The following is a 25,273-nucleotide window of genomic DNA, read 5'->3' on the forward strand; positions in this document are numbered from 1 at the left end:
CCAGCAGTCCAATACCTACTCTCACCTCTCTTTTACACTTTAAATATCTGAAGAACCTTTTTGTATCCTCTTTAATATTAATGGCTAGCTTATCTTTGTACTCCTTCTTTTCCTTCTTAATGACTTTTTTTAGTTACCTTCTGTTGGTTTTTAAAAGCCTCTGAATTCTCTAACTTCCCACTAATTTTTGCTCTATTATATGCCCTCTCATTGGTTTTTATGTTGGCTTTGACTTATCTTGTCAGCCACGGTTGTGTCATCCTGTCTTTAGAATACTTCTTCTATTTATCCTGCACCTTCCAAATTGCTTTCAGAAATTCCAGCCATTACTGCTCTGCTATCATCCCTGCTAGTATTTTCTTCCAATCAATTTTGGTCAGCTCCTCTCTCATGCCTCTGTAATTCCCTTTACTCCAATGTAATACTGATATACTTGATTGTAGTTTTTCCTTCTCAAATTGCTTGGTGAATTCTATTATATTATGAACACTGACTCCTAGGAGTTCATTTATCTTAAGCTCTCTAATCAATTCTGGTTCATTACACAACATCCAATCAAGAACAGCTGATCAACATAAAACATAGGAACAGAATTAGGCCATTTGGTCCATTGAGTCTGCTCCACCATTCAATCATGGCTGATCCTTTTTCCCCTCCTCAGCCCCACTCCCCAGGCTTCTCTCCATTACCTTTGATGCCATGGCAAATTTTTGCCTTTAAATACACCCAACAACCTGGTCTCCAGAGCTGCCTGTGGTAACAAATTCCACAAATTAACCATCCACTGGCTAAAGAAATTTCTCCACATCTCCGTTTTAAATGGATGCCCCTCTATCCTGAGGCTGTGCCCTCTTGTCTTCGACTCTCCCACCATGGGAAACATCCTTTCCATATCTATTCTGTCTAGACCTCTCAACATTCAAAAGGTTTCATTGAGATCCCCTTTATACTTTAAATTCCAGCGAGTACAGGCTCAGACCCATCAAATGTTCCTCATATGATAACCCTTTTGTTCCCTGGCCTCCTTGGAATCCTTTCCCATGCCAGTGCATCTTTTCTTAGGTATGGAGCCCAAAACTGTTCACAATACTCAAGGTGAGGCTTCATCAATGCCTCATAAAGCCTCAGCATCACATCCCTACTCTGATAGTCCAGGCCTCTTGAAATAAATGCTAACATTGCATTTGTCTTCCTCACCACCGACTCAACTTGCAAGTTAACCTTTAGGCACAAGGACTCCCAAGTCCCCTTGCATCTCAGATTTTTGGATTTTCTCCCCATATAGAAAATAGTCTGCACATTTATTTCTTCTACCAAAGTGCACAACACTCAGTTAGCCTCTCCCACACAGGAGGAATTCATGTCCTGTTCAAGCAGGGTTATCAATAAAGTTCAGTTGAATACCCTGCATGCAAGTGTCCTGATGTGCTCTGCACCGTCCCTCAATACAAACACAACATGACGTCAGAAGTGATTTATTGTCGATGAATTGGTGTTACAGACCAAGTGAGATATTCAACAAGAACAAATTTACAGTAAGACTGTTCTTGTTCACATATATCTATGAAAAATATCCAGTGACATACCAAATAAAATGCCTATGCTAGTTTGCTATCTGTATGCACAATGAGGCATGAGCTGAGAAAATGCCAGGGTTGCTAGGCAATGCCTTCAGCTTCACCCAAAAGTAGATACATTGTATAATCTCTGGGCCACTAGCCGGAGGAAGGGGACAGAGACGTAGACACAGCAGAAAAGTTAGTCAGAGTCTCAGGGAGAGAAAAGAAGACTTCTGTAGTCCAAACAGATAAAATAAGAAATAAACAAGCAAACAGGAAAATGGAGCAAATGCCTGCAGTACGTACATCTATTTACCTAATAAAGCCCTGCCAGACAACAGTGCATATGGAAATCTGAGAGATGAGCTCATTAGAAACAGGATTGTTGTGGGGCTACTAGGCACCAAGTTGTCAGAGAGGCTTCAGTTGCAGGCAAATCTCACACAAAAAAAGCTATTACTATGGTCAGGCAGAGTGAGAATGTTTGTCGGCAACAAACAGAACCCTGGCACGAAAAGTATGCAGAGGTAAAGCTAGAAGCTATAAAAAAAAGGGTATAAACAAGGTGCAGTCAGGAGTGGGAGAAGTTTATTCTGCCCTCTGTTGAGCATGCGTACGGTATGCTGAGCAGAGCAAAGTTCCTCACCAAACTTAGGGTTCTGGCAGATCTGTTTAGCTCGCAAACTTCATCACACCACCTTGATGCTATCCCTTCAAGAGAATCCATTTTGGCACCTCATCAGCCCCTGAACGCTTTCAGATGAGGATGAACCATACTTTGGAGGGGCTGGAAGGAGTAGTCTACCACATGGATGATGATATACTCATTGGAGGCTCAAGTGAACTACATGACAAAAGAGTGGAAGCTACCTTGGAGAAACTGAAACAGGCTGGAATCACCATGAACAGAAAGAAAGGTAAATTTGCAAAGTTGGAGGTGAAGTTCTTAGTCCACCAACTGTCCTCAAAAGGAGTGCAACCAGACTCAGACAAACTGGCAGGAGTTCGTAACATGGAACAACCTACAAATGTTTCAGAGATTTGCAGTTTCCTTGGCATGGAAAACCAGCTGGGAAAATTCATTCCAGAGCTGGCAGAGAAAACAAAGCTAATCCATAACCTTTCTCTGAGGAAAGTTTGGACCTGGGTGGCACCACAGGAGAGGTATTTCTCATGACTTAAAGCAGGGCTTATCTCTCTGTCAACATTGGCATTTTTTGATCTGAACAAAGCAACTAAGGTCTCAGCAGAGGTCTCTTCCTTTGGCCTAGGGGGAGTGCTCATGCAATTCTGCAGTGGTGTATGGAGACAGGTGGCATATACATCAAGAGCACTGACTCCTACTGAACAATGTTACACACAAACCAAAAAGGAGACACTGGCTCTCGTATAGGGTTGTGAACACTTCTGCTGCCACTTTATAGGCACTAATATCCTAGTTGAAACAAGCCACTTGCCAGCCTCCTCGGCTCGAAACTCTTGGATGACTTACCTCCACGTCTGCAAAGATTCAGAATGAGGTTTATACGATATTGTTATGACACTGAACATGTCCCCGGCAAATCTCTGTTGAGGATGCCATGCAAAAGTGAGTGGACAGAAGCTGACTCTGCCCTCATGGAAAATAGCAACGTCTACTTAGCTCAGGTACATGAAAGCTTTCCTGCATCACAGAGTAAACTGGATGAAATTCACACTGAGTTGAAAAATGCCCAAATCTACAGCAAGATCATGCAATACCGTGAGCATGGATGGCCAGCTGTTCCAAAAGGAGCTCACAAACTCAGACCTTACTGGCTTCAAAGTAACACAGTCATCATTCTTGTGAGTTTGCTAAAGGGCCCCAGACTCATCATTCCTGCTTCTATGCACGCTAAAATCATCAGTCAAATTCGCCAAGGACAACAAGCTATTGAAAAATGTTGCCTAAGAGCAAGGCAATCCACGTGGTGACCTGGTCTGAGCACACAGCTGGGAGGTTATGTAAAGCATGCAGAAAACTGCATAAAAATCATGCTGAACCTCTTTGTCCCACAGAATTCCCAGACTTTCCATGGCAAATTGCAGGCACAGACATTTTTTGAGCTGAAAAGAAACAAATATCTTCTCACTGTGGATTACTTCTCATGGAAAGTTGAGCTATCCAAGCTGTTCACTACATCCTCAGCAGCAGTTATACAGCATCTGAAAGCTGTATTCACTTACCATGAAATACCAGAGACACTTGTGTCATACAACGGTTCACAATTGCTGCTCAAAATTCAAAGCCTTTGCTGGGGACTATGAGTTCAAACACTAGTCAAGCAGCCACAGTATCCACAGGCAAATGGAGAAGTGGAAAGAGCAGTACAAACTGCTAAGAGTCTCCTACTGAGGACAGAAGACCCCAACAGGGCACTGCAAGCTTATCACTCCACACCGCTTGCAAGAGCTGTCAATGGCCCAGAGACTGAGGACAAGCCTGCTCATTCTTCCTTCTCTTCTTCAACATCACTTACCAGATTTAGACAAAGTGGGATATTGTGAGACAACGCAGTGTGAGAAAATGCATGATCTCAGACACAGAGCAAATGTCAGCCACTCAGGAGTAGTGAAGTGTGCTTGGGTATCAGACCAATTCACCAAAGGAACAATGCAAAGGCAGCATGCACCATGATCGTTTGGTAATCAGAACATCACAAGGTGAAATCAGACAGAACAGGCGTGCACTCGTGCGCCTTCAAAGTTCCCGAAAGGCAGAGGAAGAAATAGAGTGGCCTGATACCTATAACAAGGACCACTTATCCGAGGTGGACACTCCTGTTCGAGAATCTCCATCCGCTCCAACACTTTCAGGAACCTATACCAGATCAGATTGTTTATCTGTCCCACCACAGAGTATACTCCATAGCCTAATATCTGAGGGCAAGTGACTAAAGAGGCAGAATAATCCTCTCACTTTGCCAGAATGTTAATGTAGTCTATACTGAACTTCATTAGATTTAGTGTTTTTTAAAAAGAGATCCCTCTTGTCCTTACCTACCACCCCATCAGCCTCTGTATCCAACATATTAACCTCCGCAATTTCCATCATTTCCAAAGGGACCCTACCACTAAACATATTTATATCTCCCTCCCCTTCTCTGCTTGCCACAAGGATTGTTTCCTTTGCGATTCCCTTGTCCATTTGATCCTCCCCACTAATCTCCCTCCAAGCACTTAACCCTGCAAGCAGTCTAAGTACTACACCTCCTCCCTTGCCTTCTTCCAGGGCCCCAAACAGTCCTTCCAGGTGAGGCAACACTTCACCTGCAAATCTGCTGAGGTCATCTATTGTGTCCAGTGCTCCCAATGTGACCTCCTCTACACTGGTGAGACCCATTATAAATTGGGGGACTGCTTTGTCAAGCACCTCTGCACCATCTGCCACAAGCAGGACTTCCCAATGGCCATATATTTTAATTTCCATTCACGCTCCAACATGTCAATCCATGGCCTCCCTCTTGTGGCAAAATGAGGCCATTCCAAGGGTGCAGGAGCAACACCTTATATTTCATCCAACCTGATAGTATGACTATGGATTCCTCATTCTGGTGAACAAAAATTACCCCCTTTCCCCACCCCACCTTCCTCTATTCCTCACACTGACCTTTTACTTCTTCTCACCTGCCTATCACTTCCCCTCCTCTTTCTTTCTCCTATTGTCCATTGCCTCTCCTATCAAATTCCTTTTTCTCCAGCCCTTGACCTTTCTCACCCACCTGGCTTCACCTATCACCATCCAGCCAGCCTCTTTCCCCTCACCCACCTTTTAATTCAGGCATCTCCCCCCTTCCCTCTCAGTGCTAAAGAAGAGTCTTGGCCCAAAATGTCAGCTGTTTACTCTTTTCCATAGATACTGCCTGACCTAATGAGTACCTCCAGCATTTTGTGTGTGTTAACCTCGTATTTCTTTTTTTTTCCAAGAAGGGGAGATATAACAGTAGTTAATAGTGTTATTCGTATGCCACTCAGTTAGCCACTCCCACATGGGAGGAGTTCACATATGTACAAGCAGGGTTATCAGTAAAGTTCAGTTGAATGTCCTGCATGCTAGCATCCTGGTGTGCTCTGTGCTATCCCTCAAGAATGAACACCATATTAACTACATCTCATCTTTTACATAGCTATTTTATTTCTCCCTCACATACTCTTTATTCTATTTTCTCTTTCAATGATAATACCTGCGTCTTCTCTCATGGATTTCTTTGAAAGTCATGGATCTGAAACATTAATTCTGATTCTGTCACTGGATCGGCTAAGTTACTTTTGGCATTTTCTAGTTTTATTACTTTTTAAGTGTGGCACTGTGAACAAGCAAGTCAATTATAATGTAACTTAATGGCAATGGCTGATGAAATCCCTTGCTTATCTTCAATGGTATCATGAGGAAATTTACAAGAATGTTGCCGGATCTGAAGGACCTGAATTCTAAGGAAAGATTAAATAGACTAAGACTTTATTCCTTAGAATGTAGAAAATTGAGAGGACATTCGATAGAGGTATACAAAATTATAAGGGGTTTAGATGGGGTAAATGCAAGCAGTCTTTTTCCATGAGGTTGGGTGGGACAACAACCAGAGGTCATGAGTTAAGGGTGAAAGGTGAAATGTCCCCTTAATGAGGGGAAACTTCTTCACTCAGAGGGTTGAGAGAGTGTGAAAAGAGCTGCCAGCATGAGTGGTGCACATGAGCTCGATATCAACGTTTAAGGGAAGTTTGGATAGGTACATGGAAGTAGGGGAACGAAGGGCTATGGTCTCGGTGCAGGTCGATGGGAATAGGCAGATTAAATGGTTTTGGCATGGGCCAATGATGCGACATTTTATATTCACCAGAGAGGGGATATGGTTGCTTGTTTAATGACTCTATTGGATCAATGGAGAAAGAGGAAGACATTTTGTAGAAGCATTTAAAAATAATGAGAGACATGGAAGAGGTAGATTGTAACCGCCTTTTCCTCAGGGTAAGGGAGTCCAAAACTAGGGGTTTAGGGTGAAAGAGAAAACATTTAAAAGGGAACTGAAAGGCAACTTTTTCATACAGAGGGTGGTGAGTATATGGAATCAGATACCAGAGGAAGTGGTTGAGGCAGGTACATTAGAATCATTTAAGAAACGCTTGGATAGGGGCAGGGCTCAGAGGGATATAGGCCAAAAACAGGAAATTGGGACTGTCTGGAGAGCACGGTGATCAGCAAGGACAGGTTGGACTGAAGGGCTTGTATCTGTGCTGTATTGCTCTATGGTTCTATGACTCAATGTAAACCAGCTTCTCCACAACAATCAGCACAGTACCCAGGTGCCAACCTGCCTTATGTGCTCAAGACCCTAGAGGTGAGCTCTATTTAAAACTTTCTGACTCAGAGACAAATGAGCTACTACTGAGCCAATAATGACACTGCTGTAAGGGCAGGGCAATCAGACTGCTCAGGCCTTTCGATTGGCTCTCCATATCTATCATTCACTCTGTGGTGTGTTCCCAACTTTGCTAATCACTGATATGCATTTTCATTTCATTTTTGTTGATTATTAAAGGTGTTGTTAGGAAGAGTGAGGACAATTCCACCACGTAAGGTCACGGATAAGACTGATATCAAACCTACAGCAAAATTTGATTGTCATATATCCCAAATTCCAGCCAGCTTGAAGGACCCAATTGATATTCAGGCTATCAACTCTGCGGTGAGTAATCTTTTAAGAATGATTACTGAAGGGGTGGATATTGTAGATTGGCTCATCCACATCATTGTCCTAATGTACAAAGTGCAGCATCCAGATGGTTACTAGCTTGGGCCCAGACAATATAACCAATGTCATAATTTGCATGTCCAAAAACAGCACTGTTAGATACACTTGAACAGAGATGTTAGGAGCAGGATTAGACCACTGTTGTTAAACTAGCTGGTCTGTGGATTCCTGTTTTCTTCCATCTTTAAAGAATGAAGTGATGTCACAAACAGGAGAAAATTGGCAGATGCTGAAAATCCAAGCAATACATTCAAAATGCTGGAGGAACTCAGCAGGCCAAGCAGCATCTATGGAAAAGAGTACAGTGATGTTTCAGGCCATGACCCTTCGTAGATATGGAAAGCCAATTGAAGGGTCTCGGCCTGAAACGTCAACAGTTTACTCTTTTCCATAGATGCTGCCTGGCCTGCTGAGTTCCTCCAGTATTCTGAATGAAGTGATGTGTATCTTTTTTCAAATGATGAACAACTCTCCTGAATTTAGGGAACCATTACCCAAATTGTTTGCCATTACCTTCTTTGTCCTTTTGTGTACAATATTTAGGTTTACTTGTACGAGTTCAATGAATTGTATGAAACGATGGAATATCCAAGGCATTGCTTGCCTTACGCTCTTGTTACAGTGAAATTCATGGGTCAAGACATGAAATCTGCTGAGGTGCCTTACAGGCACAGATTTGCTGCATTGCCTGGTAAGAAAACACAGGGGTCCAACAGGCCTCTACCTCTATATCAAGTTTCATTATTATATTGGAATCCTTTTGGTGATCTATATAGTTAACAAAGAAATTCATTAAGCTGGATACAGGTCATTTCCAGATTTTGGCAAGAGTTCTGTTCTTGTTTCAAGTCAGATATGTGCCTGCAAAGTGACTTCCACCCAGCAAATGATGCCTTCAGCCTATTCGTGTCCTGTATGTCACTTATACGTTGCTTGAATGTACAAACTGTACATCAGTTGGGCATTCATAAGCTGGAGAGGACCTGTCTAGAGAAATGGTTTTCTGTAATTGAAAGTTCATAATAAAAAAATCAAAAGATTAATATTGTTATTTTTTGTAACTCCAGAAATTAATTGAAAGAAAAAACACAAGAACCAGGATTCTTGCCTACATAGTTTTCCTTTCCTTTTTTTTCCATGAGGCACTCATATATGATGTGGTGGTGTAATGACGTATGCCATTCACGTACTTCTTACATATAACCCATATTGAATTATGGAAACAAACAAGGAATGCTTAATAGACAATAGACAATAGATGCAGGAGTCAGCCATTCAGCCCTTTGAGCCAGCACCGCCACTCACTGTGATCATGGCTGATCATCCACAATTGGTACCCTTTTCCTGCCTTATCTCCATATCTCTTCACTCCGCTATCTTTAAGAGCTCCACCTAACGCTTTTTTGAAAGAATCCGGAGAATTGACCTCCACTGCCTTCTGAGGCAGAGCATTCCACAGAACCACAATTAAGCATTGATTGAATACTTAATCAAATGATATATTTACAATATTACTCAAATATTACTGAATATTAAATACTACAAAGATCACCACAAATTTTCTAAATTCACGGAGCGGGAAACCATAAAATTAACCTTTCATGGGCCGTTGTAGTGCTATCAAAAGCAATGTATGTTGGCTTCCCAGTTGGCTGCTCCACCACTGTCATTTACAAAACTGGTCATGTGGCAAAGGTGGAAAAATATTTTAAAATGAGCTTTGGAAATAGAGCCCGGTCATTCAGGATTCAAGGGGTTCTTTGCACATAAACCAAAGTGAAGATTCTTCCTACTGAAGATTGTAGATTCTGAGAATAATTTCAAGACAACGGAAAAAGATTTTTCTTGGGTATCAAGAGATAGGGATTACTGACAAGTAAAAGGAGATGAGTCATAGAGAGATACAGCATGAAAATAGGTTCTTTAACCTATCAAACACCTATTTTTTACATGAATCCTATCCTAATCCATTTTAGTTTCCCCTCCCCACCCCACCCCACCCCCCAGATTGTACCACTCGTCTACACTGTAGGATCATTTGCAGCAGCCAGCTGATGTACCGACCTCTACACTTTTATGATCTGGGAGGAAAGGGGAAGTCCATGCAGTCACAGACAGAACATGCAAACTCCACACAGACAGCTAGAGTTAGGATTGAACTCGAAGTGCTGGAGCTATGAGACAGCAGCTCTGTCACCTGCACCACAATGTCTCTCTTACAGATCAGCTGCAAACTATTTGATTGAGTAACTTTCTATTATCCTACTTTCCTCCATTATACAGTAAAAGGGCTTAGGTAGCTAGGTTTTCAGTAATACATGGCCATAATCACAGACCTACAATTTTAGGTGGCCCCAACTTTCACCGTAGAGTTAGATGGGTCACTGAGGTTAATGGACAATGCTGTTTAGATGTCTCCCTCTGGCTGGGAAGGTTTCTTCCAGCCTTTCTCCCCTCCCACCATCCTCTTTCCCAGTGTCATTGATCTCTGGGTCTGTCAATACCAATCACTCAGTGATGTGGAGTTCTCTCCGCAGTCAAGGAATGTTTGCAGGCCATCCTGGTCAACTGATGCTGTGGCCTCAATTGAACCTGTTCTCCTCTGATGCCTCCACGAACATGTGGCTGATGTTGACTAGTCAGCATCAGGAGGATAAACCCCTCCAAATTATACCTCCCCCAAAGCAGAGCACTGACCTCAACCATGTTATCCCCATCTCTGGGAATACATGGGTCAGTTTATTGTAATAATAAGACCAGATGACAGAAATAGCTTATTAGGAGGAAAGGCAGCAAGTCAGGCAGGTTTAACAATTTTAATCATATCTATTTATAAACATTTAAAGAAGCTTTACTGCTTCTCACCATCTCACTCTCTTCACCACTTAATTTATTTAAAATGAGTTGCAAAGTTCTCAACATCTGTCTCATAGGACCTGTTTTCACACAGTGCCCAGGCATTTATACTGACAAGGCTTATATCTCCTGGTGACACTAGTGCTGACCTTTCAGAACAGCATAGGGTTAACTGGAGACTGGGGAGTTAGGGGAACTTGCCTAATTCAGGCTGCAAATAGCACACCAGAGTTGCCACACAGCTGCCTTTCCTGTGAGACTTTGTGCGAGGGGAGAAGGTGCAGGCTTTTAAGACCAACAGGTTTTCTCTTTGTAGTGACTGGGGCAAAAGGAGCACTGGGAGGTGGGACTGCAGAAAGTAAATACATTTCAAAAAGTGCTTTTATCTTTTGGGTATCCAAGTCACAGTTCATGGCTGGAGCAAATATCCCTCCTCCAAGCCCTCAGATGATAGTCGTTATCCTCCAGGTTTTCTGCTTCTTCTTGATACTCCAGTCTTTAAAAACTAGCCAGAAGCTAGAGCTGCTGTCTCCATGGTGCAGAATCCCCGCCTCATCTTTTCACTGGCTTTATTTCAAAATGGGATGAGTCATAGATTTACACCACTTCAGCCTAACTTATCCATGCCAACCAGGTTATCTAAATGAGCCAGTCCTATTTGCAGTAATTTGACCCATATACCTCTAAAACTTTCCTGTTCAGATGTCTTTTAGATGTCATAATTATACCTGTCTCTACCAAGCACTTTTGGCCAATTATTCCATATACTCACTACTGTCTATGTGGAAAAAGATGCCTCTCAGGTCCGTTTTAATTTTTTTCCATCTTATTTAAGTTTATGCCCTTAAGTTTCGGATATTCCTACTCTGAAGAAAAGACTATGACCCTATCTATGCCACTCAAACCTCTATAATGTCATCCCTCAGTCTCCTAACGCAAGGGAAAGAAGTCTCAGTCTATCCATTCTTTCCTTAAAACCCATGGAAAAAGAATGGTCAAAATAACACTTCATTTCCCCCACCCCTTCCCCATCTTGCTAAACAATCCCTGAAGTAAACCTTGCAATGAGCCATAGTACAGATGAATTGGAATCAAGTTATCAGGGTTTTCAGGTTTAGATAAACAAGAGAGATCCAGGTAACCAAATAATTGGGGACTGTTGAAAGCAAAAATTATTGTAAGATACTGTTGGCCCTTAGGGTGAAAATATTCAAACTAACATTTAGTTTATTGTCCTTTTATTTCATCAATAAACTCAACAGAATTGCCCAGATTGAAGAGCTGCACTGTCGCCAAAAGACTTGGCAAAGGAAAAAATGCTAAAGTTGTGTACAAGAAAGTTTTCGAAAAGATGAATCCACCTGCTTCTCCAAGTAACAGTTTTGGCAACATAGTTACTTCATGTGCGAGCCAGGATCCAAGGCTAGTGAAGAGGGGTAGTTATGTGGAGAGTGGAAAGAAACATTTATTCCCTGAAACGATTTCATTGTCTGCAAAACAACTGAAAGATATTAACACCTTAATAAGGACCATTTGCTTTTTGAATGCTTATTCCTCCCTGCTTCCGCAGCAGCGGTATGTGAATGAAGCCGAGCAGCCAGTGCTGAACAGAGCCGAGGAAGATGAAGCACAGAGTCATGACTTGAAGAATGGAGCAGAAGACCGTAAAAACTTGGAGCCTTTGGAAATGTCGGTGTTGGTCATGACATCGGCCAGTGGTGGATCCCAGAGCACCACAGACAGTGCTGCAATAACTTCTGAAGCTAATATTTGTCATGAATTTAAGCCAGTAGAAAAAGAAAATGCCCTTTCCTCATTGACAGAGTTAGACATGAAAAAGGACTCAGACACACAAAAAAGTACATTTCCTTCCAGGTTAAATGCCACTGAACTTTCTGGGCAGCCCTACTTTGAAGATTTAAACTTATATGAAAGCGAGGTGAAGAAAAAATTGAGGAAGTATTCTGCCTTTCTGGTGTTACCTGATAAGGAGAGACTTTCAAGGATCAATTCACTACAGATGCTTAATCAGGGGGATAAATGGACCTTCTACTGCAGATTAAAATTATATGAGAAGTATTATGAAAGATATAGAAATGAACTTGGACTTTGTGCATGCAGCAATGCTGTTCCATCCAAAGCCAATGACAGCCATTCGCTGTGTAACTCTGACGGTTCCTCAGCACAAGATGCAAAGCCAGGCTCATGTGCATTGTCGCATTTGGACATTTCTTGCGGATGCAGCACTGACTTGGTCACTGCCTGCAGACTCTCAGAGTCTAAGGGGCTTGGACAAAGTGCAATCACATTGCCTGATGTAAAAGTGAAGGAAAAGCAGTCAGTGGGAGGTCCTCAGACCATTATGACAGCAACGGACCATGTCTTACATGATGGAAATGAGCTTGGCTGTGGCCTATTATACAATACAGAAGCTGTAATCACAGAACAGTCTGGTGCTGAAGATATTCCTGGAATGAGCCATGTGGCTGATGTGTTACAGAGATCCGTTGATAGTGGAAAGACAAGGGTGACTCAAGATGTGTCAGCCATTACCATATGTCAGCCGCAGGCATCATCTCCTTCTGTTGCTTGCAATTATGGGGGAGATGAACAGTTCAGCTTCCTCAGTGACATTCACCATCCAGATGATGGGAGTATAACAAATGTAGAGATTTCAGATAGTTGTGAAACAGCTGACATATCCAAAGTAAAGGTAAACATTGGGATAAGTGATAAAAGCAGAATGATAGGACAAATACAGAGCTCTTTGGAAAATGGAGGAACTGGCAACACTGAAGAAAGGTCAGTTCCTGATACTCATCTCAAAGAAGTGCAGACATTGGTTACTTCAGTTAAGTACATTGAAAAAGCTTATGGAAAATCATCAAACACGGACCCTTTGCTCATTTTCCTAGGAGCGCGGATTGATTGGGAGAAGTTGTTTGAAACATCCAGAGAGGATGAATTGCAAATAAACGTAGACTCAGGCACAGCCACAAAAATGGACAATGATGAACAGCATGTTCCACTACCATCTGTAACTGAAGCTAGTCAATTGGTTCCTCATTGTTCAGAGGCTCCAGGTGGTGAAGATAATAAAATCCAGTCGAACTCTGTGCCCATCAGTGAAAGTTTACCAGTCTTAAGCAGTCAAATAGCAATTGCCAGTCTGCAAATGACCTTAAGCAGTGGTCTTAATGCATTGTCTGATTCACACCCTGATCTAACAGGGTTAACTGATCATATTGCTAATCATCCAGGCATCTCTGAAGCATCTCACAGACTGATGAGAACCATCAGTGAAAGGCAAAGTGAGAGCTGCCTGAAAACAGCTGAGAAAGCCTGCAATATGGTTTTCCATGGATTACTTAGTAAGCCTGTATCAATGCTTGTAAACTTAGGATTTCGAGAGACGTCGCAGACAGACATCAAAGAGTTAAGTACAGAAGGTGAAGCATGTGATCTTATATCTAAAAATGGTTTGCATTGTTCTTCAAACAAAACAACATTAAGCTGCCCTGATCCACAGATAACCAAAAATTGTAGGCAAACAAATTTGTTTTGTGCTTCGCCAAGGGATATTCAGCCTTCTATGAGTGGACATGAAGGCAGTCCAAATAATTGTGATTGCAACATGGCAACTAAGTGTGTTGAAAAACTGGCAGATATCCAGTCTGAAATGGCAGAGGTAAAGAGTTCAAGTGACTCCCATGATACCAAGAGAATTCACATAGGTAGTCATACTAAGTCAAAGAGGGATAACCCAAGATTAGCTGACAGCCTTTCTGAAGAATCAGTGTTGAGGAAAAAGAGTAGGAAAATGTCTGCATCAAAGCCACATGGGAAAGATGTGGAGAAGTTGAACCACCATTCTAAGAAACAACATAACTTGAAAAAGAATTCCAAAGTTACCTCAAAATGTGGTATTGCATTAAACTTTAAGCATATGAGTCAGGAACTTTGTATGAGCAGAAAGAGCACTGACAAAGATAATGGAGTGTCTGTTCAACAAGAAATTGCTTCCCCAACAGACAGAGAGCACAAACCTATTAAGGAAGACAATCAGGGTCAGTTTTCTGATAAAACCAAAGGTATATCATATTGTGATAAAAATGTTAAAACGTTAAGAGAAAATAATCACCTAGAAAGCAAAGCTGTGGCTCTGCTTCAACCTAAATGGTCTACCAAGTCTATGTCACAAGTGCACATGTCTTGCACAGATGATGATAAAAGGGATTTCAGAGGGGCAGGCAGTTCCACTGATAACCTCTATTCTCTGTATAACGATCGTGTTCATGCTTTCAACAGTTGTCAAAAAAAGATTGCCCATGCAGTATCTGTTCTGTCAAGCGAAGCCTCCTTTAGCAAAAGCAGCCGACTGTCAAAGCTCCTTAGCCGTGCTGTGAGGGACTTAAATAAAGCCTTTAAGAAGGTTGATAAGTCTTCAGAAATTGTAAGAAGAATTGGTATGAATTTGAACCAAAATTTACTGCCAAAATCCTATCAAACTAACTGCAATAATTTTTGGGAATGTTATGATATGTATTTCCGGCGACATCGTAAAGAACACCGGAAGCGGTTTATTTGGAAAACTGAGACAAGGGATAATGGGGTCACCAGCGAAGAGCAACCGAAGAGTTTAGTATCTGAACTGAAGCAGTTGTGTAAAAGAAGGCTATGTGCAAAAGGCAGGAAAAGTGAGTGGACCGCAACAAGCAATGTAAAGCCTGCTTCAATAGCAAGCTTAGTAGTAAATCCACGGGTGTGCTTAAAATGCATGCAAAATATACACTACCCCTGGACTATTGTTACACTAAACAATCATGTGCAAATCACACAACAAAGATTAAGTCATAGAGTGCTTCACAAATCCAAGAAAATGCATCTCCCCAGTGACTTATGTGTCCAGACTGCACAGACTGGAGCTGGATCCACTTCAGCAGATCCTCAAGATGATTGCTGCCTGATGAGTGCTGAAGAAATGGGAGTCTCAACCGATCCCAAGCCATTGGAATCCTCAACTACCTCTACACTTGCAAAATCCCAAATTAAATTAGATGTTGACTCCAAAGAGGGTCGAATGTACGTTTGGGGGAACACAGACTTGGTAACAGTATTGGAATTTCCCTTTGGTTCCCCAGTGGTAGAAGTTTGTTTTGACTCTCAAATGGGAAAACGTTTAAACAAACCTCAAGAATTGGAAGTACCTTCTGAAACCCAATCATTGAAGCACTTGAATTCAAGGCATCCAATAAAATCCTCTGAACTGACAAAGACACGAAGTAATTTACAGCCCCAGAGTGAATATGAATCAAGAACAACATTAGGCAAGAACCAGGGAGCCTACTGCAAATCCAGTGGTTCAGAACTGAATTCTCCCTGTGGTTGTCAAAATTTGGACTGTCTCCTTCCTATTAAGATGCCCAAATCCTCTGCTGAGTTTGATGCATCACAACACCTACTCCATCCCCAACCAGTGGAATTCCAAACTAGATCGTTCGAGAAACCCTTCCTTGTTGACGCTGTGCCACAGTGTTTCAAAGCCAAATTCCCTGTTATACCTATTTCCACAGGATCAAAATTGCCATATCTCACAGACTCACAGCAGACCAGAGAGAACTCATATATTGTGGCGTCTGACATGGAGCCAGAAACAGCCAAACCTCGTGTGAAATTAAACACAACTGAACTGCAAGCAGGAACTCCACACAGTAACTCCCAATTTGAATTCAATATGACAAGCCAAGTAGCAGGATCTTGGATTGATCCTATAATCACGGGAAATGGGGCAGAGATGGGATGTCCCACTGCGGTTCAGGTTGGCAAGTCTCCTGCAGCTTACCAAGCAGAGCAGTGCACTAATGATCTCCAAATGGTGGAAACCCAAACCGAACCTGGGGCGGTAGTGCTGCAGGAGGGACCCAGCATGGTGAAATTCCAAAATGATTCCTTTGTCAGACTTAGAAATGAGGATTTAACAGAAATGAAGGAGGAGGAAGGGGAAACTGCATCTGAGAATGGGTGTGGAGTGGTAAAGATCAGAATGCCTGGCATCAGTCACAAGGCAGGCAGGGCAGAAGCACAAAGTTGGGGCCATAAAATCAGACACTCACCAAATACAAAGGAAACCCAGCAAGCTGGTGTTCTTGTAGCCAAGATATCTGAGATTCTGTATCAAGCTGACAGCACGTCACTGCTGGAGAGCTTAGAAAAGTTGAAAGTGAAGTGTGAGAGAATGCTGCCTGCATTCATCTTGGCGTTTGAGCAGTCACAGGGTGTGTCTTTTGCAGAGACCGTTATTTGCAGAAACTGGTTGCTGCGAAATGGCTTGCACAGCGCTGCGAGCGTAGTGTGCTTAAAACCCAGTGCCCTGGAGCCATACGTGGAGCTGCAGATGATGATGGAAACAGTGTGGTTCTTGAAAAACAAAATCAGCTTCTTGCGAGGCGGCCTGACGTTGCGAAGCCTGCTATGGTATGATGAGACCTTGTTTGGAGAATTGCTGACCAAGAAGATGGGTTATCAGCAGCAGTCTAGCCTGTACCCTTCTTTCCAAGAGAGAATAGCAAGTGGCTGTTTGCAGGCACTAAGTGACTACCAGACGCAGATACTGAAATCGTGCCTGACAGAAACAATGCGGCAAAATGCTTATTATGTCTACCTGAAGCACAGACGGGAATTGGATGAATGCTCGTCAGTAAAACAAAACCTCTCGGACTGCTCCTGCTTCTGCCTGTCTGTCCCAATCACGTGCAGTATTAACTATGGGGCCAGTCTGGGAGACTTGTCAACACTGCACAAAAATGTGAGGGCACTGATAAGCAGGCTTGCCAGCCTACCCAAAGGCCAGCACGATATGGCCAAGTTGCTGCATTTATGGGTCATTGTTGACTTTGTAAAGGGGAAAACGCGGTACATCCATGAGAACTTGGTGCCTAATGAAGAGCTCAGGTGGTTTGGGCTGGAGCATCTTCAGTTCAATGTAGCCAAAACGCTAGTTTGGCAGATGAGGGGAGAACGCAAGTTACGGGGTGGCAATAAGGACTGGAGTCAGACAGGCAATACAACAAAGCGAGTCTCAGAGTTAAACAGAGAGGCACTGGACTTGTACAATAGCTATAGCAATATAGGAAGGATACCCCTGAATGGCAAAGAGCAAATGGGCGTCACCCAAGTGGCTGACAAACTACCCAGGACACTGGGTACAATATCTTTCCACTCAGTAGAGGATATCCTCCCAGAGCACCCAGAGTATGGACTGAACGATTGCCTCCAGAGTTGCTTCCAACTTCCTTCGGAGCAGTTTGATTCTGTTGGAAGAATCCTGGAGCATTCCCGGGGGGCTCAGCAGGCAGAATTGGACCAGCTCCTTGTCAAGTGCGAATGTCATGTGGAGTCTTTGAAGAAACTTTTCCAAGTGCTCCAGGAAGTCGAGACTGAAAATGCCCTGGTGACAGAAGCCAATGTTTTTGACCCATTTGCTGCCCAGGACACCAGCCCTATTCTCCTGAACTCTAAAGCCACTGAAATCTACATCGAGCTACTCATGATGTTCGAAACAGCTCAGTACCTAAAGAATCTGATAGCTCATCGTGCAAGCAGGCCAACATACAGAGGAATGCTGTGGTTTGACTCCTCCTTGCTTCCTGAACTTCTTCACATTCAACAGTACAACTCGAATTTCTCAAACTGCCGCAAAGAATATCTGCAGGACTTGAGTGATGAACTGGAGCGAGCAATCTCCCGCCTAGAACAAGAGGTGGATTTAATCTTTGAGTACAGGGAAAGCAGCAACTATGCCTATGCAGTTCAAGTTATGTCAAGGCAGCTGTCTGAAGTGATAGCAATTAGGGACTACATTTATCAACATAACCTTAGTGTTAGTGAGTATGCGAACATGGTGCCTCATACAGCAACCATAAACTATGGCAACACTGAATCAGACTTGGACCACAACTATAGGCAGCTGGCGGCCCTTTTGGAGAAGCTGATCAGGGCGCCTGTGAAAGATTTTGGGAAGATGGCACACATCACAGTAGTCCTGAAGAGCATCGCGGACATGAGGCAGGTGGCTGCAGAACGCACATCATCCACCCTTCACATTCTCACCTACCAAATGCAGTTCAACAGTAAGAAGAGGAGGCTCTTAGAGGATGTTGAAATGGTCCTGAATTCACATAAACTGAGGAATCCTCTGGACCAGCCAGACACAGTCCAGAGGGGCACACCTGTAACTGTCACTCCAGGGTACAAGCATCTTAGTGGAGCCTTCGCTGGCAAGAGAAAAAGGCAGCGTTCTAAATCTCCATTGGTTCCAAATCGAGGAGAACTTGGGGTAGACAGTGCTCCTAAAGAAGTATGGTAAGAACAGTGTCACAGAAATTATAAGACAGAAATAGGCTACCCAACCCACCCGGCTTATGTTATTGTTTAACCTCTGCAGTACAACCAATGATCCTCAACACATGATATGCTCAGATCACAAATGATCTCCCACCCCCTGACCATCCTGCTGTTATATATGTATTTGGCCCAGATCTTAGCACAGAGGTTAAACAGAGTGGATGTAATGGGAATATGGGAGGGGCAATGCGGCAAAAGACGGTGAATGGGCAACCTCATGGAACAGGTAAGTATGGCATATTTCAACAGGAATCGCAGGTAGCGGTGCTGAAAATGAGGTAGCTGGTTTACAGACAGATGCAATGTGTAGTGAGGAGAGGCGGTTGACAGGAGAAAATTGCAGTCAACAGGACGAGTTGCAATGTAAAAGGTGTAAAGAATGGAAAAGGGTGAATATAGGACTGAATGTGTTATATTTGAATACGCAGTATACGGAATAAGGTAGATGAACTTGTAGCACAGTTGCAGATTGACAGGTATGATGCTATAGGCATCACTGAATCACGGCTGAAAGAAGATTACAGCTGGGAACTTAATGTCCAAGGATACATATTGTATTGAAAAGACAGGGAGGAAGTCAGAGGAGGTGACGTTGCTCTGTTGGTAAAAAAATGAAATCAATTCATTAGAAGGAGGTGACATAGGGTCAGAAAGTGTTGAATCATTGTGGATAGAGCTAAGGTACTGCAAGGATAAAAAGACCCTGATGGGAGTTGTATACAGACCCCCAAACAGCAGTAAAGATGTGGCCTACAAATTACAATGGGAGACAGAAAATGCATACCAAAAGGGCAATGTTAAAATAGTCATGAGGCACTTCAATATTCAGGTAGATTGGGAAAATCAGGTTAGTGCTGGATCCAGGAGGGGGAATTTCTGGAATGCCTACAAGATGGCTTTTAAGAGCAGCTTGTGGTTGAGCCCACTAGGGGATCAGCTATTCTGGATTGGGTGTTGTGCAATTGACTGGAAGTGATTAGAGAGCTTAAGGTAAAAGAACCCTAAGGGGAAATTGATCATAATATGATAAAATCCACCCTGAAATGTGAGAAGGTGAAGCTAATGTCAGATATATAAGTATTACAGAGGAGTAAAGGGAATTATAGAGGCATGAGAGAGGAGTTGGCCAGAATTGATTGGATAAGAACATTGGCAGGGATGATGACAGAGCAGCAATGGCTGGAATTTCTGGAAGCAATTCAGAAGGCACAGGATATATACACCCAAAGAGGAAGAAGTATTCTAAAGGAAAGATGACACAATCGTGGCTAAAAGGAGAAGTCAAAGCCACCATAAAAGCCAAAGAGAGTGCATATAATAGAGCAAAATTAGTGGGAAGTTAGAGGATAGGAAGCTTTTAAAAAAACAACAGAAGACAATGAAAAAAGTCATTAAGAAGGTAAAGATGGAATATGAAAATAAGCTAGCCAATAATATCAAAGTGAATACCAAAAGTTTCTTCGGATACATAAAGTGTAAAAGAGAGGTAAGAGTGGATATCGGACTGCTAGAAAATGATACTGGAGAGAGAGTAGTGGGGGAGAATGAAATGGCAGAAGAACTGAATAAATGATTTACATAAATCTTCATGTGGAAGACACTAGCAGTATGCTGGAAGTTCCAGGTGTCGGGGCAATGCAGTGTGTGAAGTTACCATAACTAGAAAGAAGGTTCTTGGGAAACTGAAAGGTCTGAAATTAGATAAGTCACCTGGACCATATGGTGTACACCCCAGAGATCTGAAAGAAGTGGCTAAAGAGATCGTGGAGGCATTAGTAATGTTCTTTCAAGAATCACTAGACTCTGGAATGGTTCCTAAATACTGAAAAATTGCAAATGTCACTCCTCAAACAGGAAGAGAGGAAGAAGAAAAGAAACTATAGGGCAGTTCATCTGACCCCAGTGGTTGGGAAGATGCTGGTGTTGATTGTTAAGGATGAATTTTCTTGATAAAGTAGGCTGGAGTTAATGTGGTTTCCTCAAGGGAAAATCTTGCCCTACAAATCTATTGGAATTCTTTGAAGAATTAACAAGCAGGATAGACAAAGGAGAATTGGTTGATGCGTACATGGATTTTCAGAAGGCCTTTGATGAAGTCTCACATATGAGGCTGCTTAACAAGCTATGAGCTCATGGTATTACAGGAAAGATACTAGGATAAAGCAGGAGACAAAGAGTGGCAATAAAGGAAGCTTTTTCTGGTTGGCTGCAGGTGACTATTGGTGTTCCATAGGGGTCTGTGTTGGGACCGATTCCTTTTATATTATATATCAATGATTTGGATGATGGAATTGATGGTTTTGTTGCAAACTTTGCAGATGATATGAAGATAGGTGGAAGGGCAGGTAGTTTTGAGGAAGTAGGGAGGCCACAGAAGGACTTGGACAGATTAGGGGAATGGGCAAAGAAATTGCAGATGGAATACAGTGTCAGAAGGTGTATGGTCATGCACTTCTGTAGAAGAAATGAAAGGGCAGACTATTTTCTAAATGGAGAGAAAATACAAAAAACTGAGGTACAAAAGGACATGGGAGTCCTTGTGCTGGATTCCCTAAAGGTTAACTTGCAGGTTGAGTCTGTGGTGAGGAAGGCAAATGCAATGTTAGCATTAATTTCAAGAGGGCTAGAGTATAAAAGCAAGAATGTAATGTTGAGATTTTATAAAGCAGTGGTGAGGCCTCACTTGGAGTATTGTGAGCAGTTTTGGGCCCTTAATCTTAGAAAGGATGTGCTGAAACTGGAGAGGGTTCAAAGGAGGTTCACGAAAATGATTCCAGGATTGATTTGCTTGTCATACGAAGCGTATTTGATGGCTCTGGGCCTGTATTCTCAAGAATTGAGAAGAATGAGGGCTGACCTCATTGAAACCTATCAAATGTTGAAATGCCTTGATAGAGTGGATGTGGAGATGGTTCCTATGGTGAGAGAGTCTAGGACCGGAGGTGACAGCCTCAGAACAGAGGGACTTCCTTTTAGAATGGAGATGAGGAGGAATTTCTTTAGCCAGAGAGCAGTGAACCTGTGGACTTCTTTGCCACAGGTAGCTCTGGAGGCCATGTCTTTATGTATATTTTAGGCAGAGATTGATAAACAATTCTTGATTGGTCAGGGCATGAAGGGATACGGGGAGAAGGCAGGAGATTGGGACTGAGAGGAAAATTGGATCAGCCATGATAAAATGGCGTAGTAGACTCGACGGGCCAAATAGCCTTACTCTGCTCCTATATCTTATGGTCTTATAAATGCCTTCTGAACATTTTACTCTGGCTTGCACCACCAGCATTAGGCACGACATGGAATTGTGTGATGTGATATCCCTGTTGGCAATGAAGCGTCAAAGATATGTTGTTTCGAATGATAAAGGGTAGTCAGCTGCTTAGAGCACGAGGGCTAGGCAGGAAGTTCCCAAGCAGTTCGGCAGCAAGCTTGTAACCTCAGTGCTGTGAGCCATTTAGTGGTCAGATGGTCATGTTTGGAAAGGTAAGCTTGTGTCAATATTCTTCCATTTCTGCACTACATCTTCTTTCATTCATCCTTGACAGTCCTCCTCCATCCTTGCCATTCCTTACTGCCACATCATGACCAATGTACCGCTGGAAAATCTCCCTAATTGTGCTCTGCTCTTGCTTTGTCCATTCATCACTGTCAATAAACAAAGTCCTCACTGTGCTTCTTACCTGCTGAAAGTAAAGTGTGCATTATATTGCTGATGAACACAGTTTTTTGAATGAGATTTGATTTGCCTTTAGTATATCTATGCCAGGGATCGTTCATCGATCTGAAATAAAACAGAAAATTCTTAAAGGTACTTTGCAGACCGGGTAGCATCCATAGAGAGAAAAACAATATCATCATTGCAAAGAACACTTCAGAGAAGTATTTATTTGCAGACAGTGAAGGAAGTGATTTATGGTTAAGGTCACTGAAGTGAAATATTAACTGAAGGGAAATATTTCTCTCTCTACAAATGCTTCCTGATCTGTTGATTGTTTCCAACATTTTCAATTTTTACTTCAGCTTTCCTACATCTGCTCTAACCCCAGATATTCAAAATTTTAAAATTATTTTTTCTGAACAAGACCAAATTAATGTTTTAAATGAAAGACCGCACCTCCCCAACGCATTCTTAAATTCAGAGTTAGAAGATTATACTTCTGCCTCCTTTAAGTGTGTATGTCTTAGACAACTCAAAAGGACAGAAATGGCAGATTTTTTGAGTGTCTATTTATTAATCTAGGGAATAACTAATTACGTCCACAATTACTATTTATAAAAATTATCCAGCCGCCAACATTAGACTAGCTCTTGGTTCTCAGAGCTGTCTCTCCAGACCATCATTGAGCAGAGTGTAATTGAGTCTCCATCATTTATATTCTTATAAAATTGTACATACCCCATAGATCATAAACATGAGAAATTCTGCAAAAGCTGGAAATCCAGAGCAAAACGTACAAAACAGTTCAGTCAGCATCTACAGAAGTAAATAAACAGTTGAACATTTTGGGTGGAAACCCTTCTTCAGGACTGGAAAGGAAGAGGGAAGATGCCAGAAAAAAGGTGGGGGTAGGGGAAGATGGATAGCTATAAGGTGATAGGTGGGCAGGAAGGGTAAAGGGCTGAAGAGGAAGGAAGCTTCCAGGGGGAGGCGATAGGCAGGTGAGAAGAAGTAACAGGCCAGAGTGGGGAATAGAAGAAGAGGGGAGGGGGAGGGAATTTTATTTTAACTATAGAGAGAAATCGATATTCATGCCATCAGGTTGGAGGCTACCCCGGGAGAACTCATTGTGGCACAAGGAGGCCATGGACCAACGTGTCGGAAGGGGAATGGAAATGGGAATTAAAATGTTTGGCCACCGCTTTTGGCAAATAGAGCGAAGGTGCTCGATGAAGTGGTCCGCCAATTTACAATGGGTCTCATTGTAAGACGCTGCTTCAGGAACACCAGACAGCATAGCCGACCCCAGTAGATTCGCAGGTGAAGTGTTTCTTCACCTGGAAGGCCTGTTTGGGGCCCTGAGTGAAGGTGAGAGAGGAAGTGAATGGGCAAGTGTAGCACTTTGGCCATTTGCAGGGATGAATTCTGGGAGGGAGATTAGTGGGGAGGGAGTGATCCCTGTAGAAAGCGGAGGGGGAGAGGTAAAGATATGTTTGATGATAGGATCCCTTTGGAGATGGTGGAAGTTGATACTCCACAGATTATTTTGGTAAGCTGGTAAATTGGATTCATTGGTTCAAAGGTTCATTTTGTTATCCAAGTATACAACTCTGAAATTCTTCTTCAGATGGCCATGAAACCAAAAAAGAAAAGAAAGGCAGCATGGTCATTACCCGGAAATCCCTCTTCCCCACAAAAATAACAACAAAAATGGAACAGGCACACCAACCCCCAAAATTCCCCTCTCCCTCACACAAAAAAACAAGAAAGACTAGATGAAAAACACAGAATACAAAAAAAAACGATACGAATGAAAAAGTCCACATCCAAAACAGAGAAAATTTGGGCAGCATTCTCCTTCTTCACAGCAGAGCAATCTCACCAACGACAAAAAGGCAGGTAGTTTGCACTTCAGTCTCCCCCGTCACTTTAATCGGCGAAATGGAGTCGTACATTGGCTTGCAGTCATGAGGTTCCTGTATGCTGCCCCTACCCCCCAGAATCCTCTTGGAGACTGTGGAGTACTGAGACACTCAAATGATCTCCAAGCTGCAAATCACAGGCTCTAACAGTTCCAGAATCACATTCAAGATGAAAAAAAGAATGTAAAAGACTTTAAAGAAGTGGAATATATGCTATCATGATCTATCCAGAAGATGTCGACCAAAGGAGCATTGTACGCAGGCGCCATCTTGACCGGAAGTCAATGTGGTTAACCCAGTTCCACAAACTGGGTTAATAGGCATTTTTAAAATATCTGCAGCTCATGCATTTTGATTTGCCCTAAAAAGGTTTAGTGATAGATTCCTCAAAGAGTAATTGGGTTGCTCAATACCATCATTATTTATGTTTTTGCATAGGATCCTTCCAATGTAATCCAACAATGAGATAGCTTAAAAAACTTTTCTTTGGTCTTTGTACTTCTAAATACTCTTTGAGATAGTGGTGTTAAAGCATTGATGAAGTAGCAACACACATTTAATCACGTGCAGACTGTTAACAAAGACCAATTAAATTGTTGGTTGCTGGTCAGAATGGTGAACTGACTAATTCAGGAAGAACACCTATAGTTACTGTATTTCTTTTGAGTTGTCTAGTAATTTACTTCTAAAAGAGACGAGAAAGTAATTTTCTAACTCCTGAGTTTAGGAATGCTTTGGCAATGAGGACCTATGAAACAAATATTAGTTTGATCTATGTCCAGAAAAAGTAATTTTAAAGTTTTGATATATCTATTGTTTGAACAGTCTGGACAAATCCATCATTCATTCCTGCCATAGTACTGAATCTAAGTGCATGTTAATTCTTAACAGGTTCTTGGAGGACCACCACGTCTTACAGTAATATTTCAGGAAATTGTTCATGCAGATAATTCTAATAAAATTGACTCAGCTATAATCCCATACCATCAGGAAGAAAAAGCGCGAGTGCTCACAGACACCTTTTGTGACACCAGGGATACATGGCACATGTGGCAGCGTATACAAACCGTAACAGATTACAAGCTCACCCTGCATGTCAACGACAGTAAC

General features: G+C 42.4%; 1 protein-coding gene across 1 annotated transcript in view; it reads left to right on the forward strand.

The window, feature by feature from the left end:
- Positions 1–25,273, forward strand: part of tex15 (testis expressed 15, meiosis and synapsis associated) — a 108,782-nt gene that overhangs the window by 75,037 nt on the left and 8,472 nt on the right. The window contains exons 5-7 of the mRNA XM_072256374.1: positions 7,115–7,261; positions 7,871–8,018; positions 11,446–18,544. Coding sequence (XP_072112475.1) covers positions 7,115–7,261; positions 7,871–8,018; positions 11,446–18,544 — 7,394 coding nt within the window. The remainder of the gene's footprint in view (positions 1–7,114; positions 7,262–7,870; positions 8,019–11,445; positions 18,545–25,273) is intronic.

Source organism: Mobula birostris, chromosome 4, assembly GCF_030028105.1.
Source record: "Mobula birostris isolate sMobBir1 chromosome 4, sMobBir1.hap1, whole genome shotgun sequence".
In the NCBI taxonomy this organism is placed as follows: domain Eukaryota; kingdom Metazoa; phylum Chordata; class Chondrichthyes; order Myliobatiformes; family Myliobatidae; genus Mobula; species Mobula birostris.